General features: G+C 33.2%; 1 protein-coding gene, 1 long non-coding RNA gene and 1 other non-coding gene across 7 annotated transcripts; 2 read left to right on the forward strand and 1 right to left on the reverse strand.

The window, feature by feature from the left end:
• Positions 1-2,024: 2,024 nt before the first annotated feature.
• On the reverse strand, positions 2,025-7,086 carry LOC147553111 (uncharacterized). 5 transcript variants are annotated; one of them, XM_086665622.1, is made up of 6 exons: positions 5,971-7,057; positions 5,353-5,730; positions 4,061-4,090; positions 3,938-3,970; positions 2,857-2,927; positions 2,710-2,819 (listed from the first exon to the last, which is right to left on the reverse strand). In XM_086665622.1, exons 2-5 carry the CDS (start codon positions 5,616-5,618, stop codon positions 2,900-2,902), a joined length of 357 nt encoding a protein of 118 aa, XP_086521748.1. In that variant the 5' UTR covers positions 5,619-5,730; positions 5,971-7,057; the 3' UTR covers positions 2,710-2,819; positions 2,857-2,899. The 5 variants fall into 5 exon arrangements, with proteins under 5 accessions (XP_086521744.1, XP_086521745.1, XP_086521747.1 ...); XM_086665618.1 differs by lacking the exons at positions 2,710-2,819; positions 2,857-2,927 and adding an exon at positions 2,025-2,471; XM_086665621.1 differs by having other exon boundaries at positions 2,131-2,927; positions 6,154-7,086.
• A 3,060-nt stretch (positions 7,087-10,146) lies between these two features.
• On the forward strand, positions 10,147-11,418 carry LOC147553112 (uncharacterized). Its single transcript, XR_015236804.1, has 2 exons — positions 10,147-10,413; positions 10,903-11,418. It is a non-coding gene; the product is annotated as an uncharacterized LOC147553112 (long non-coding RNA).
• Positions 11,419-12,058: 640 nt separating this feature from the next.
• On the forward strand, positions 12,059-12,139 carry TRNAL-AAG (transfer RNA leucine (anticodon AAG)). Its single transcript has one exon. It is a non-coding gene; the product is annotated as a tRNA-Leu (tRNA).
• Positions 12,140-18,261: the final 6,122 nt, after the last annotated feature.

Below are 18,261 nucleotides of genomic sequence, written 5' to 3' on the forward strand. Positions count from 1 at the left end.
GTCAGGATCTGGGGGAAACCCCCAGATCCAGACTCCTCTTCGTCTAGAAGTTCCAACTTGAGTCGGATAAGATTGCATACGTCTTAGAAATTATTTCTCACAGCCGGCCTTATTACCAGACAAAAAGAACTTGAGTGAGGGAAAAAAACCTCCAAACTTGAGAAAGGATTTTGGTTGGCTCTTCATAAGATGAAAGACACACAGAGATAAAGATACTAACAGACAGATTGTTTATCTTTTGTTTTCATATATAAAGAATTTGAAGAGTAGTAATCAGTGTGGGTCGGTAATTTAGGTTGTTTGTTTTTTCACTTAATACGTGAATATCACTTCTAAGTGGTGTCGAAGTAAGTGCAAAAATGTAAGCTCCAATGTGGAATTAGAAAGGTAAATGTGCTGACATTAGATACTATTTGAGTCCAATTCTCCTTTCGGCTGATTAAATTAATAATCCTACTCCTCTATACTATCTTAGATATGAAACTGTTATCTTGCCAGTACGTTGATGTTGTCAACGTTTTGTGGTCCTTTCAATTGGTTTTTGGTAAAGGGACATGTCTCTAGTGTATTGGGACACGATTAGTAAAGGGACATTAGTCCTTTTAGTAAGTAGATATTTTTCTCAGAAAAACTAAATAAATCATCATATATTCACTTTCGAATGACAATATTGAGAATAATTTCATATTTCAAATTAACCACAAAAAGATAAAGTATTTTAATAGTCAAAATCTCTTTCTCTATCTAAAAGCACGGAACAAATGATGTAATAAAATTTGACAGAAAAATTTCGGACAAAATAATTAAAATATGACCAAAATTTCGACCAATATGGTCGAAATATGCGCAAAATTTCAACCACTATTATCGAAATATGAATATTGATCGAAATTTTTGGGCATATTTCAACCACTATGGTTGAAATATGTTTAATATTTTGACCACAGTGGCCGAAATTCTGACGACAAATAAAAATAAGTAAACATAGTAGCCGAAATATTTACTTTTTGAGAAATTTAATCAACATTATACACTAATAGGATTAAATAACAAATGTCTTACATAAGAAAGAAAGAGACGAGAACAACTTAAAAGTAAATAATAATATAGTGTTTATAGGTGATGGTTGTTTTATAGAATAGGTTGTTTGTAAATGATGGTTGTTTTTAGGTTAAAAATAGGATTTTGTTTTAAGATTTGTGGATCTAAGGAAGGACATGAAAATAAAAGAAAACTGGGATACTTTTATTGTTTTAATCTTAGTTTTTATCCAAATAAAAATTAATTTATTCGATTTAAATCTCTAAAAACAATGTCTATTTTCTAATTGGTAAAAGGACTTTAAATCTAAAAATATGATGTTTTGGCCATGTCCTTATACTATTTATCCATGTCCCTATACTAACCACCTCTCAATTCTTTTGAAGTGGTAAACCATGATACTATCACATGTCACATTTTTAACAGTACATTCCAACCTCTTCCCTTTCGTTCCAACCCATTGATACGACCTTCAACAAAAAAAAAACCCACAAATACGAACAATTTTGAGCAATATATGCTTTTACCTCAAACTCACCTGCTGTTTCTGCAAGACAATGTAAAGGTCAGTACCACATAGACAAGGTATAGAACGAACATGGATGACGTGGCTATTAATGTGTTTAGGTCATTGAGTCATGTTAGAAAATTAATATATTTTCTTTCTCGGCACTCATTTCCATCTTCTCATACAAATTTCATTGATTCTTGTTCTTAAATGTAAACTTGAAGACAGGCATTTCTAACTTTCAATATTCCATCATGGGAGAAGGGGAAAGCCTTAGAACATATAACATAAGAATTAGAACATTCAAAAGAAGAACCAAACTGTGCTTTTGCTGATAAAAAATGAATTTTAGGAAAAGTTATTGCCTATCATCTTAGGAAAAGGTATGGTTAATTTTATATGGGTGTCTGTATTTTAGAATAATTAATGTTATTAATCTTGAATATCTTATTGTCAATCAAGGGAAGCTTAACTCTTGAGGAAAGTAACAAAACTAAAAATTTTAAGCTGTTAAAACTAAAAATTCAGCAACTCGCTCATCACCAACATATGAATGAACACTAGTATCAACAATAAAGGCATGCAAAATTACGTCCATAAAATTACACCAAAGCCCTAGTCGTTGAGTTCCACGTGCTAGAAGTTTTACATTTTTCACGGGGCACAAGGTGTTTATTGAAGCCTTTTTATAGAAGGGTAATTTCTACTTGTACTGGAACACTGTTTAAGAAACTTCTCTACGGTTTGGTGGTTATTCATACTTTCAAAGTATTTGATCTTTTCTTTCTTCTGCAGAATATTGTTGGTCATGAAGCTGGTCGAAGCGTGATAGAAGAATATTTGCAACGTAGGGGTTACGTTGGTAGCAGCAACAACACACCAGATGTAACAAACGCCAGTTTGCATGCTTACATGAAAACACCTTCAGAAAAAGAATTGGTAAGTGACTAAGTGGAAGCAAGAAACAGGTTAAGAGAAGCCAAGAACAAGTGTTGATTAATCAAGAGAAGAAAGCTCAAATTGATGGCAACAAGAACAGGAGAACCAACGGATCAAATCCTGGTGGTTCCAAAAAGAAAAAGGCTGGGAAGGTTATTTCACTTGCAGAAGCTGCAAAATGGACAATTGCCTTATATGATATATCTAGACCACTATCATGATTTTCAAAATTTGAAACTTCCAACTTCATTCACTTTTGAGGTCAACAATGAAACCAAAACAAAACAAATTCGAGCAGTCAAGATCATCGGGTCAACACACTTGGTCTAATAAAGAAACCATGAAATGTCTGAAAAAATAAATTTGCGAAAGGTTCATAGCACATATTGTCAGAAGAAAACAAGTATCTTATCATTTCTTCTCTAAAACACCAACAGACCTGCACAAAGAAGCAATCTAGCAATTAGTAGAGAATTCTAACGGATTTAGTGATATTAATTGAATGAACAGATTTCAAAATCGAGAGGTTTTAGAATTTAGAACAGGGAGTTAAATCCCTCGAAACCTATAACTTTTCCAGTCAGTACTAAAGCAATATGTAAGTCAATATTTCGAACACAGGAACTAAAAATGATTTAGTGATATTAAACTGAAGCTTAATAATGTCAAAAGCATATGTAAGTCAATATTTCGAACACAGGAACTAAAAATGCAGAAATAAACTAAAACATGAACCAATATATCACTATAGCAATAGAATTCATATCAATATCAAAACTTTTTCTCACTAGAAATGATACAGACATTTGAGTTACTCGACTTACACAGTAGTTTCTTGTTCACTAAACATAAAGTCTATAATATGACCTGGTACGTGCATTCTCTATAAACTGTATTCCACTGGTAAACTATGTCTGAGTCATCTTTACGATCACACTGTAGAAACGAAAACTAACAACCCCCCATAAGTTGCCCACTATAGAATGCTAATATGGAAATCTAATAATATCAACACAACCACCCCCATGACCAAAAACATATGATAGACCCAGATTTCATCAAAGTTAATGATGATAATGTCATAATCATTCATGACAAAGAAGAAGAATAGTAGCAGCTATTTAACAATTCATCACAACAAGATGAGGATGGTTTGGTGGGTCAAAGCAAAATCAAATATTGTTATAGACGGAATCAAAGTATGAAAGCATATATATTGTTCATTGTTTTATAACCAAGACAATCAAATATTGTTATGGACAGAATCGAAGTATAAAGTACTCCAAATAATTAAGGTGCTTATGCAATATCCGAGAAGAGAAGATTTGTGTGAGGTAGTATCTATTTTCGGCTAAAATACAAGACAAAACAAACTCTAGCTGTAACTGTTATTCAAAAAGATGTTTATCAAACACAAAACATAAAAGAAAATATAGTCGAGATACACACCTAAGTTTCGAGACAGAAAGACTCAAACTACTCCTGGAAAAAAACAAAGGAAATAAGATGGGATTCAAAAGGTATCGTGAAAGTATGAATATGAAAAGTAAGAAACCTATGAAGAAAGTGTACCTCAATACTCTCATGCAAAGAAGCAATAACCTGAAAATATCAGTTCACTCGTAATAAGTCCCATTAGCATGAAGTCTGTTTTTTCTTTTAATGTTTCCAACAATTTCAAAACAACTAAAGAAGGAACATTATGCATTCAATATCACAATGAAACTCAAAATAAATAGAAACTCAAGAATAGCAAAACAAACCATATGGTGTTCAGTGACATACTAAGTTAATATCTTTAAACGAATGCGTGGAGGATTACCATGGTGTTCAGTGACATACCAAGTTAATTACGCTAAGTTCTTTGATAAAAGGTTTAGATCGAATATCCATAAAATTAAAACAGCAAATCAGAACAGATAAATGATATATTGCTATTGAGGCCATTTTGAGCTAAGTAGCCGATTTAGATCGAATATCCATCAAATACTTGATGATATACCAAAACAGAAAAGATAGATGATATTGCTGACAATACAACTGCACTTGGCGTATGTGGCCTGGTAACCAAAATTTACTACCTAGTTTAGGATATCTCTTTTCATATCGCCTATAGCCCTTTGAACACCGTCCTAATATATGAGACGCCTTAACCATAAAATGCATCAGCTAACAACACCTCTTGAATCTAAACTTAAACTTCAATAATTAAACCTGGACCAACAAAGGCTGAAACGTTCTATTCAATATTCCAGCACAATCTTTCAATTCCCAACCACAATTTAGGTATCTAACCTGCACCCAAACCATAGTGCCAAATGCAGGTCTCTGAATTACAGGAATTCCATTATCTTGTACAAAATAAATTAAAAGACTTGGCTTCACTGTTTATATCAAATCCTGTTTCTTGGGCATTCCCTAATTTGATCATATTACTACTCTACAATGCTAAGACAAGAACTTTAAAGCTCAAACCATCAAAACAACCTAATCTCATAAGTTGGATAGTTGAATGATAGCAACAAAAAGAAATCATTTTCCATGGAATGAATTATAGGAAAAGTTACAATAACATTAAGCAGTCACTCATGAAGCCCCCAATCTCTATTTGCTAAATATCGTTACTTTATACAAATCTCATGTCTTGTTAACAGATACTGCAATTAAACAAACAACCATCAGCAATAATGTCAAGCTCTACAGAAACTGCTCTAACTTATTTAATGGAAGTATTATTATTATCATTAGAATTTGAAGGAAGATTGAAATTGGGTATAACAATGATAAGCTATAAACCATAAATCATCTAGCACTAGAAAAAACTAGAAAACTGTCAATATGAACAAACCACCAAAAAGATGTACCTCATTTTTTTCTTTTTTTGATCAGCCTTCCTCTTTTTCTCATTACCCTTCTTTTTCTCATTACCCTCGTCACGCTTAATCTTTTTGTCCAATTCACGCTTAATATCGTAAATATAAATTTCATCGTAAATATAAATTCCATCTGTTCGACGACGTTGCTTATCGACCGTAAAAAGGAGGTGATCCTCCCCAGCAGAAGTGTGGAGGATTGCCTTAATCAATCCTCCAGTTTCAAGTTCTTCTTCACTGGCTTCGTACATGGCCATCTTGATGACCTCAGCAACAGTTTCGATAGGTGTATATGAGACAGTGGAACTTTTTGCAGAAATATTGCACGAATACACAATACACTAAAGGGCAGAAACGTGGTACATTTAACTCAATAATTATTGGTGGGTTTGATGGTACAAATGCCGTGTTGTACCATCAAACCCACCAACAATTATTGAGTTAAATGTACCACGTTTCTGCCCTTTAGTGTATTCGTGCAATATTTCGGCAAAAAGTTCCACTGTCTCATATGCCGTGTTGTATGGTGGTTCCATGGGGCTCTGATTCCATACCAACTACAAAAAACAACTCATATCAAAAGCTAAACAACGGAAAAAAAACAATAACCCCATTAGATTTAAGTTATATAATGATACTCACCAAGAAACAATGCATATTTATTTTATATCTTCTCTATTATTTATAGAAACAGAGAAGAAATAACCCCATAGAAAGTTGATAATATAACCTCAAAGTGGTTATTGAGGTATTCATATCATTATATTTATCTTCTCTATTATTTATCTAAACAGAGATTTAAGTTGATAATATAACCTCAAAGTGGAACTACCTAATAAAAAATTAAAGAGGTAATAAAGAAAGAGGGAGAAAGAGAGAGATATTTACCAGACAGAGAGAGACACACACAGAGAGAGAGAGACCTGGTAGCAACCTTCTTCTTCGCCAATTGCTCCGAGCATTACTATCTTCATACCCAAATAAATAAATAAACCCTAGATGGATGATGACAATGGGCGGGCTCTTACCCAGCCGAGCTCCCGCCGTTAGACAACTATTATTAATTGGGCTTGGGGGCGACGAAAGATTTTTCATGCCGCCAACCCCAAGCCCAATTAATAATAATGGGAAGGCGCCCCCTGAAAAAGCTTACCAAGACGATTAGACTATCTTTCATCGCCCCAAAGCCCAATAACTAATAACAGTGGGCTGGCTCGGATGAAAAAACTTACCCACCGGAGCTCCCGCCCTTAGACTATCTTTCGGCCAGATATTCATTAATATTACATTCCATCTCTTATGTTAAAAATAAAAATTGCAAAAAAAGAGTAGGAAACCCTAAATTTATTAATAAGAAAATAGGGTAAATTGAATATATATCCCTACCATCAGGAATAACTAAGTTAATCAACTTAACAATTGAATCAAAAACAATTTTAGGCCAGTATCTCACAAAGAAATGTAAAATTTTGATGATTTTAAAATTTACAAAAAGAAAACATAAAAGTGTGAAAGAACAGATCTAGTGAGAGAGGCATAGATAGATAGATAGATAGATTTTTATACACTAAAAAAAAAAGAAAAAGAAAAAAATATGAAAGTGGGATGGATAGAACAAATCTATAAGAGGGAGAAGGAGGCAGATGAAAGTGGGATGGATAGAACAGGGGAGATCTATTAAGAGGGAGAAAGAGGCGGAGAGAGAGAGAGATTTTCCTCTCTGACAAATAGTACTTCCTTGTATCTCCTTTTATAGTGAGCTTGGAAATAAATCATATGGCTCTAGATCTAGCCCTAATATCTAACGGCTATACAACACAACATACAAACCCTAAATTGCTACCCGGACCCGTCCGGAAGGAACCGTTTAAAACCCCCCAATTGATATATAGGGTCCGTTTTGATGTGAAAGTCATTTTTTTTTCCTCTTGGGAAAGAAAACCGTAATTTATTTTGTTGTCGAAAGTCATCTTTTTTGTGTTTGACACGCAATTAGAAAATTTGAGGGCCAATATCTAACATTAATTAATAGACACTTTTTAAAAAAAAAAAAAAAACATGAGGGGGCGATGCTAATGTTTTTTACCAAAAGTCATCTTTTTGTATTTGACATGCAATTAGAAAATTTGAGTTAGTTTTTTTTCGACATGAAGGGGACGATTAGTGCAACAACGGTGGGCGTGTTTTTAAGTTCTGAAAATTTCTCTCTTATCTCCATCTTTTTTTTATGATCTCTCGTCTATCTCCATCTTTCTCATTTATCTCTCTCGTCTATCTCCCCAAATCAACCAACAAGCAACCAACCATTAATCTGATATTCAAGCAAAACCTTTACTTGGTTCTCATACTATTTAACTAAAACAAAAGGATGGGAAATTGAATCCCTAAATAAAAAAGACGTTGGAATAACCCGAAAATTATTTTACCACATAATAAATAGGTGGTAAAATGTTTTCTACCCATCACAAAACATGAACATGCTTAAATTACGTACTCTTTCTATCAACTTAAACTCTCGATCATCTTCTCTCTCTCTCGATCTACTTGAAAATACTTAATGTGAACATCTACTTGAATAATAGAGTGTCATACTTGGACAGGCGATGTAGTGGTCGTCAAAAAGAGACCAACTAGCAACAATTATGTGGGAGTAGTATCGTCGGCTACGTCATACATAGATTTCCTTTTAGTCCATTTGTGTTGTTGTTTAATTTTTGATTTCTGAATGACATGTTTATACAAATTACTTGAGTATTAATATTAGTGTGATAGACTGTGATATCTATTTTATTATTGTCTTAGTTCCATTTATTGTAGGTTAGATTCAGACTGACGCTCTTGCGTCTGCATGATCTGACTTCTATGACTTGTAGGAGTATAAAATATAAAAATACATTTATTTTGCTTCCCCTTCCCTCCCACCTGTGGGTTTCTTTAGTAGTTAGATCTATAGAAATTCACGATAATGTGATAATTGGAGATAGATGAACAAAAATAAAGGGCACCATATTTAACGAGGTTCAGTCGAACATTCACGACCTACATCCTCAGGGAAAGCCATAATGACTACATACTTAGTTAACCACAATTGAGGTGATTCGTTATAATGATTGATTAGTAATCGAATGATTTAATCCTTAGAACCCTTTCTTATTTATAGAAAAATTAGGGGTCAGGGTTTCCTAGTTTCTCCTAACTAAACTAAGAAACAATATAAAATATATCTAATAAGAATATTAGATACATTACAGGAAATATTCTAAATATATGAAACTGAATATTCTTGATCTTCACATATCTTGGAATAGTCTTGATCACCGGATCTCCTCATCTCGATTCGTCTCTTATATCACGTGTTTACACACGTATCTCAACAAGATCGAGTATCCGAGTCTGCGTACGCTCGTTAGTGGTCATTCTTCCTACGTGCCTTTGAGCAACTAGTATTGAGCAGAAGCAGATGATAAGAGGAGCATATGTTCTTCTGTTTTCTCTTCTTCCCTCTCCTTTCGAGGAATTCTTCCTCAGGTATTTAGTTTGTTCCCCGCAACCTGACCACATACCATTTACAAAATCAATCCATGTCCCATGATATTTAAAGAGAGAAAGTATTTTATTAACAACCGAGAGGAGATAAGACCCACCCCTGAAAAATGTAATTTTTTCGTCTGAAGATGAAAATGTAAATTTGAATATTCAAATAATTCATTAACAATAATATATTAATTTTTGTTATGTGTGCAGGTAGATATTTGGTTATATGGTAATTTGACTACCTTCAACAAAAAAAATAAAAAATAAAATTGGACTACAAGAAAATGTTGCAAATGACTAGGATCCTTGTCATTGAGATGTCGTATTTAACTTTTTTTTTAAGCACGATGTCCTAACCATCTTAGCTATCATACTACCAACGGAGATGAAAACCTTTGATTCCAAAGTATGATTTATGTTACCTTAATTGCAAAATCTATATTTCCTAAGAAGTTGTGGTCAATTTTGTATAACCCAAACTTGTAATTTAGATTGAAGCAAAAATCAATTGATTCCAAATATGGATCTGGAATCCCTCTCTCTCTCGATCTTCGGATGCTAGGGTAGAGAAGAAGATGAGATTAAGGTGCTGTTTGTTTTTTTATTTTTTTCAGTTCTGAAATCCGAAATGAAACTCAATTTAGATTTCAAATGTTTGTTTTTTAATTTAAAAAAATCTAAAAATGTAGCTGAATTAGATTGTGGTCTGAATGAGCTGAAAAAAAAAAAATCACATATTTCAGACTTCAAAACAAGTCTGAAAAAGAGACTCAAATGCTGAAATAGGTCAAATGACCTTCATACCCCTTTTGATTGACAAATATTCTCATCCAAATATTTTTCAACACCCCATTCAAACCAGGACCAGTTAGACCACCACCACCACCAAAGTCAAACCATGACCAAAGTCAGACCACCACCACCACCACCACCACCACCATCACTAAAGTCAGACCACCACCACTAAAATCAAAAATAATAACAGGGATATAAATGTTAAAATTGGAATTCAGATTTGATAATTTAGATTTAGAAAACAAACATACTAACTTCCAAAATAATTCAGATTAAGCCAATTCAATTCAGCGAAGTTTAGATTCAGAAAACAAAAAAAAACAAAAAACAGCACCTAAGGCCAAAACTACCAAGGGCCACATAAAAGCTAATTCTTATATCGTTTTTTAGAGGCACTCTTCTTTTTCCTACATTCTCATCAAACACCTAAAAGTTAATTTCACATAAGAAAATCCTGACTTTCTTACTCATCAGAAAAAGTTGGATTTTCATCAAACGGACCCTAAAGTCTAAAGGAGGGAGGGACTAGGGAGAAAGGAGGGAGCTTATTAGAGAGAAAGAGGGAGAATGGAATCCGCAGGAGGATCGGGAGAATGGCTACAGGAGGCGTTACTGGAACTGTGTAGAAGAAAGGTAGAGATAGAGTTGGACGGTGATCTGATCTCCGGCCTTGTCTCATTCTGTGAATTAGCTCCTCCCGAAGATGCCAAAGAATATCTCAACGTAATCCCTCTTTTTCTATCTCAAGTCATTCATTCATCTTCTTCTATTTTCTTTACCTTATCTTATTATTAATCAAATTTTCTTAAGTCTTTGTTTACTCATTATTATCTTATAAGTTATTCAACCTTTTGTATTTTTAGATCTTACCCTTTTCTTATTTTTGAATTCTGATGATTATACATAGAGATAAAGTTGATGATTGGTGAAATGACAGTTTTGATTTAGGACATACTTTAGAAAACCTAGTAGAAGAACAAGTTGTGAATTGTGGAAGAACTTTCTTGGAATTGATTTTACAAGTAACAAACTAATGGAAGAAGTTGAGTTGAACCTCGACATGACACGGATAAAGTTCATGATTGGTGAAATGACAGTTCTTCTATAGATAATTCATCTATTAGATTAGATATTAGTCTATATTTGTAGTTCTTGGTAAGAATTATTAACATAAAATTTCATCTAAATCCCGAGTTGTTTACTTGTTTCAAGTATCGATCGAACCAAGTGTTTGATGGATTAGGTGATACAATTCACTGTCATCTTGTTTCAAGTATCGATCCGAATCAGAATCAGATAACAGAATACTGCGTCGACCTGATGAGAGAGAAACAAACAGAATTAAACCGAACCCAACTTAGAAGGTACAACCAGTGTTCGTTGACCCCGGGCATGGTCGAAGTCCTGTTAAAACAAAGCAACAAAACAAGAGACAAACTAATGGCATGTGCTTGGAGATAAGTGGGAGAGTGCAACATGATGGCAATGAACTACGGCGTCTAGTGGTAGAGGGCTCACGTGAAGTTGCTTCCGAAGGAAATAGTTGGCAGGGACCGTCTGTAAATGGTGCTTCAAGTTCGAAACAAGAAGAGTACGAGTGTTCCCTAGAATAATAACTAAGTATAAATTGATATTATCTACTAGTTACTTTTATGTTATCATAGATTTGATATGTTCATAACTTTTCAACTCATATGGTGTCTAATGGCAAGTTTTACTTTTATCGAATATTTGTTTTTCTTATATTTCATCACCCCTGGCTCATTCTACCGTTGCTCTTCCTATTTTCGAGATTTTATTTGTAGTTTTCCATGAAATATCAGTAAGAATCGGTTAGATAGCAGCACTATTATGAAAATTCATGCATACCAAGTCAAAAACCAACTACAAGTCTCATACGACAGGAGGCTTGAGGAGGGGGCATCCACAGCCTCCATCATGTAGACTTGTGGAGCAGACTTGTGGAGCTTTCGCTAGAACCAAAACTTATATGTTGCAAAAGCGGAAACAATATTGGTACTGGTTGCTGCTGGTGTTGTTACACCAAACCCTGGTTTCTTCGAGACAATCATCGAATTTTAACTTTTTGCCCAGATTTGACATTGGTCGGTAATTTTTAAACCAGGATGAAAAAAACTCTTATACTGGTTTTGGAGCTCATATATGCATTTATCATCAATAATTCATTCAGATAGAAATGGAAACCCTGTTCATATAATGCATTTCATATCATTGTTCAACGGAAGATTGTAGTCTAGGCAGAGGTAAATGTTATTATTTCCATAGTACTACCAATGTGGGACTTTGAACAAAAAAAACCTATAAAATTTGCTTATAAATAGAATGTGTTTCTCATTAGTTAGCACAAGTTGAGATGGCCGAGTTGGTCTAAGGCGCCAGATTAAGGTTCTGGTCCGAAAGGGCGTGGGTTCAAATCCCACTCTCAACATTTCATTTTTTTCAAAAAAAATTTCCATCATGACCCCATCCCATATCAACTTAACTCTTTTTATTTTATTGCACTTATCAACTGAACTCAATGTTTTGTTTCACAATTAGCTTATGATTGATGGATGAACAAGTTATAAAGATCTAATTTGTCATATTCTTTCGAAATTATCTGCACCTTATCGACATTTAATCAGTCAGGGGATGCCCTAAAGCTTGCAGTTTAAACATTTATGATGTTTATATGCTTCGAAACGATTAACGTTTTCACTCGTCTCTCTAAAGACATCGATAAAATTAGAATAATACAGAGAAAACAGTACGGCCACTGCACAAACACAACATAGCATAACATCAATAAATGATCAAACCTAATCCATAATTTCTACTCCAGAAATAAGATTCTTTTTTCACAAAATTTGATAAACAAGATTAAAGGAATTAAATATTCTTTTTGACCTAAAGAAAATTACATCTTATGTTTCTCATTTACCAGTTATACATTTTTTAACCTCAATCCACTACTTCCCAACCCCAAACCTTCCATGGGCTAGAACAAAAATGTTATACTATTTCAATGAATTGGAGAAACAAACCTTAAAAACCAAAAAGAGCAAAAAGAACATAATACATTTCCTCACTTTACTTCTGAACTAGCAACTTCTTTGCCACTTGTGTTGCTTTCTGCAACATTCACCCGCATTTCAAGAAGCTTTTCTTGCTTTTCCTCGTCGCCTTGTGCCTTAGCTTGTTCTTTCACATCTTCCGGTTTTTTACTAGTTGATTGCTGATACATAACTCCTCCACTCATACATATTAATAACCCGATAGTCCCAACCATTGTCGAGTGTTTATCCCATATAAAAAGATTAATTACAGCAGTTAAAAGTTTGTTCACTATACCAAGTACTGTAAATCCAGTTGCCGATATTGCTCTACGACAAGAAAACCCGAAGAAGGAAATGGCCAAACCAAACAAGCAAGATAATCCCACTGGGAGAATAACAAGTCATAATTAAGGGGCCAAATCTGAATCAATCCTTTGTAAGTTGTAACCTGTGTAACCCGTAAAGATGCCGACACGGGATTGGAGGAGGTGGGCCCTTTGGTACGTTGAAATAAGAAGCCAATTGTCTTCATTAAGGTTCCAATTTGGGTCGTCTTCTTTTATAGGCACCGTCCACTTTGAAGGTTAAATTGTTGTGGCCTAAAGTCTCTGGAAGTCCAATGTTGGATCCCAGTAGACGTAGAATCTTTGGGGTATTAAATTGAGTTATTATACCTTCATCAAAAAAAAAATTGAGTTATTATAGTATAAATAATGTAGTTGGATTTTAGGGTATAAGTTCTTGTTAAAATTTGGTTGTTATCGTGCTTATCACTTCGTTGATGTATCAACGTCATCGTAATGACTGTCGCACATCGTAGTCAATTTCCAAAAAAAATAAAAATTTAGCTTAGTTGGCGATGAATTTGCTCATGAATATCATACCTAAGGGCACACAACCCAGACCCATATTATGGCATAGCTATTCTAAAAGTCCTCTCCAATCTCTTTCTCTGTAAACAAAAGTAGAAAACTTAACTTGCAAATTCTTCCCCAAATCAAAAGGCGATGTGAAACTACAAGCTTCATTCCATCTTCTATTATTAGTACAGGAACCAGATGTCGTTTTATTCATCTCTTCCGCATCATCTTCATACACATACATCTTGAATAAATCACCGTTCGTTGTAATTATCATAGCTAAACGCCCATCAACTTCTAATAAACTAACCTTCTTATCATGTATAGGTTTTCTAGAGAAAAAGAGAAACTTGGAGCAAAAGTTATGATTTTATTATTATGAAAGTTGTACATAATTGGGCTCATGAGCTCTTATTTATACATCTCTTAGAGAGAGAGTTCTAAGTTATGTTACAGAGAGAAGAAAACCAGTTACAACATAAAAGTCAAGACAGTCAAAATAATCTCTTGATCGATTAAGTGGATTTTCTATTTTTGTGGGTGGTTGAAGTTATTAGTTATATTAAATTTATTAAGATATAGAATTTGTTATAAATAGAAATAATAAGTTTATACATTTTTTAGTTTATATTTTGATATTTTAGTAATGTACACATTGTAATATATTTAATATATATTTTCTTTTATTATAATATTATATGTAGAAGTTGTAATAAATAAAAATAATAAGTTTTTATATTTTGATATTTTAGTAATGTACACATTGTAATATATTTAATATTTATATTTTCTTTTTATTGTAATAATCTATTAAGTTTTAGAAGTTATAATAAATAAAAATAATAAGTTTATATATATTTTGGCTTATATTTTAGTTTATTATATTGAGTTTTAAAAGTTATAATAAATAAAAATAATAAGTTTTAGGAAAACATTTCTATTGTACTGCTTGTTATTTTTTATTAGGTTTTATTATGAATATGAAGTTATTTATTCATCATCTTGATGTACCAATGATGATCTACTTGTTTTATAAATGATTTGTAATTTGATAAAGGGATTTATGTCTTGGCATTCTTGTTTAGCTTGTTTGTATGGCACCTCGTCACGGAACTACTATGATGGGATTCATTGTTGGGTCAGGATATGTCCTGACCCATTATTGTCCTGGCCCATGATGGGTATTGTACGAAGGCGTATCGCAAACGAACCGAGATCACTAAGACACATGCAACGAAATATTTTCAGCTGTCACCGCCTCCTAATTCCATCAACGCCGTCATCTCTGACGACTCACAGTTGATGTCTTATTTGTATACTCAAGTCTTGGAGAAAAACAAAGAAAAATTGGAAATCCGCAAGGGCAAAAGAAGAGGAAGAGGCACCGTCTACAAGCTGAAGTATTAAAAAAACGAGGCAAAAGTGAAAACCCGCAAGGGAAAAGGAAGAGGCACCGTCTCGTAGTCCGATCGAGTTGGTTGCTAAAGTTATTAATTATATTAAATTTATTAAGATGTAGAAGTTGTAATAAATAAAAATAATAAGTTTATATATTTTTTAGTTTATAATTTTAATATTTTAGTAATGTACCTATTGTAATATATTTAATATATATTTACTTTTATTATAATATTGTATGTAGATATTATATTTATAAATATAATAAGTTTATATATTTTTTAGTTTATATTTTGATATTTTAGTAATGTACACATTGTAAAATATTTAATATTTATATTCGCTTTTTATTATAATATTATATTAAGTTGTAGAAGTATAATAAATAAAAATAATAAGTTTATATATATTTTAGCTTATATTTTTAGTTTATATTTTCGTATTTTGTAGTAATGTACGTATTATGATATCTTTAACATTTTATATTTACTTTTTAATATAATATTATATATATAATCTATATTAATTATATTATATATAATCTATATTAATAGTATATTATATTTACATGTATAATATATATTCATGTTTCCATTCACCTTTTTGGTCAACTCTCCCACCCACAAAAACAGAAAATCCATTTAATCGATCAAGAGATAAATATACAACCACTGAAACACGAGGAAATTGTCATATAAACACACCAAACCTGTAATTTGAAAATCGACAAAAATTAAAATCAATTACTTAAGACATCAAGGTTGAAGTACTCAAGTAGTTTTTCGAACATCTAAGACATGAATCGATGGTCAGATAAGAAAAAGATATAATACAATCATTTTCTTTCTCTTTCTTTCTTCTCAAGAAATTCTAAACTACGACAACTTTATACACTTCAGATATTTGTAAATATTATAATTAGTATGCATTAATCTTATTAAAAAGTACACACCAACTCTATTCATGATATCGCCTTTCAACACCTTGTGGCGCCCATTGGATTCTACAACCCTAAACATGGTGCCTGGTCGTTGAAATCCTTGATGCAAATATATAAAAGAAAGTGGAGCGTTAGTCATGTGGTTTCATTATGTATAAACAATAATCGCTGTTTATATTAAGAGTCCAACTTTGGAACTCCAACCTTTTTCATATATTTTGTTTTTCCATTATAAAAAAAATCCTAAATTGCTTTAGGCTGACGGTGAACCCAACCCCAAACAAGATTTTCACGTGAGAAGTGTCACTGACCCACCCTAACTCCCTAAGCAATTGATAAAAGGAAACCTACTTACCTATACCTAATTTCTCATTTTATTTTATTCACCTAAACCTAACTATATTTAATTAATTTCTATTTGCTTTCTCTCACTCTTTCACTGTGTTCTCTCTTTTCTCTTGTGTTTTTTCTTCTTTCTCTCCCGTCTAACACAGCCACATCCCACATGTGTGTTTCACTTCTATGCATGGGCGGATGTAAGTGGAGACTATCCCTGGCTGCAGCCAGGGATAGTATTTGCAAAATACCTCACAATGCTAAACAATTATTAAGGCAGCCAAGGATGGACAACTACCGTATGATAGCTTATTGGTAAAGCATTAAGCCTACACACATGTAGTCCAAGCTTCAAATCCCCCTCTAATCATTTTAGTTGGGTATTTTGTTTTCTCTTCTCAATACTTAGAGTGCATTGGTTAGTCAATTTTCGTTTTATCGTAAAGTTTGGCTTTATTTGTTCTCGGCGATATTGATTATTTTACGTCTTAATTAAAATTATAGGCATCTTATGAAATAAAGTTGTACTACCTTTACCATAAAATTATAAGGAAGACAAATAACATTACCGATAATCTCTGCAATTTAAATTATTGTTAAGAAATCCATTATTCTTATGGGTAATAAACGAAGTCTATTATTTTACGGCTAATAAAAGTTTAGCTTTCTAAATTGTTGAGTGCCTTTGAAGAAAAAAAACATTAAGGTACATGTTCGTCGGATAACATAGTTAACTAATTGTAAGTAAATTAAAATTCCGTTCCTAACAATAGTTCTATGGACAAATTTTTTTTTTCTACCATTTATTTTATTTAAACTTTAGGCTAGCCGGGTGTGATTTCAAATCTTGGCTCCGCCCTTGCTTCTATGCCAGATTTTATTGTCTTGTGCTCTCTCTCTCTTCTAGTCCTTCTCTCTTTCACTTTGAAGGTACAACCAGTGTTTGTTGACCCCGGGCATGGTCGAAGTCCTGTTAAAACAAAGCAACAAAACAAGAGACAAACTAATGGCATGTGCTTGGAGATAAGTGATAGAGTGCGACATGATGGCAATGAACTACGGCGTCTAGTGGTAGAGGGCTCACATGAAGTTGCTTCCGAAGGAAATAGTTGGCAGGGACCATCTGTAAATGGTGCTTCAAGTTCGAAACAAGAAGATTACGAGTGTTCCCTAGAATAATAACAAAGTATAAATTGATATTATCTACTAGTTACTTTTATGTTATCATAGATTTGATATGTTCATAACTTTTCAGCTCATATGGAGTATATTTTATCACCCCCCACTCATTTTACCGTTTGCTCTTTTACTATTTTCGAGATTTTATTTGTAGTTTTCCATGAAATATCAGTAAGAAATGGTTCGACAGCAGCATTATTATGAATATTTATGCATACAAAGTCAGAAAACCAACTATGCGTCTCATACGACAGGCGGCTTGAGGAGGGGGCATCCAGAGCCTCCATCATGTGCACTTGTAGAGCTTTCGCTAGAACCATAACTTATACGTTGCAAAAGCGGAAACAGTATCAGTACTGGTTGCTGTTGGTGTACGTTGATACACCAAACCCTGGTTTCTTCGAGACAATCATCAAATTTCATGGAGTTTTAGCTTTTGCCCAGATTTGATGTCGGTTGGTAATTTTTAAACCAGGATGAAAACTGAAAAAGTTTACGTGAAAAAAACAATGACTAATCCTGCAAATAAAAACTTATACTGGTTTTAGAGCTCATAGAGGTGCATTTATCATCAACAATTGAGAGAGAAATGGAAACCCTGTCCTTATAATACATTTCATATCATTGCTCAACGGGAGATTGTAGTCTAGGCATAGGTAAATGTTACATTATTTCCTTAGTACTACCAATGTGGGACTTTGAACAAAAAAACCCATAAAATGTTCTTATATATAGAATGTGTTTCTCATTAGTTAGCAGAAGTTGAGATGGCCGAGTTGGTCTAAGGTGTTGTTTGTTTTTA

The sequence above is a fragment of the Eschscholzia californica genome, unplaced genomic scaffold (genome assembly GCF_041429995.1).
Source record: "Eschscholzia californica isolate CP2 unplaced genomic scaffold, dmEscCali1.0.p SCAF_3, whole genome shotgun sequence".
In the NCBI taxonomy this organism is placed as follows: Eukaryota; Viridiplantae; Streptophyta; class Magnoliopsida; order Ranunculales; family Papaveraceae; genus Eschscholzia; species Eschscholzia californica.

Bases quoted from the DNA above. Each gene is read 5' to 3' on its own strand.
- LOC147553111 (XM_086665618.1), bottom strand. From the start codon at position 5,618: ATGGCCATGTACGAAGCCAGTGAAGAAGAACTTGAAACTGGAGGATTG. The intron at 4,091-5,352 runs GTACATCTTTTT...TGATATTTTCAG, and splicing joins CAAAAAAAGAAAAAAATGAG to GTTATTGCTTCTTTGCATGA. The intron at 3,971-4,060 runs GTACACTTTCTT...GTTTTTTTCCAG, and splicing joins CTTTGCATGAGAGTATTGAG to GAGTAGTTTGAGTCTTTCTG.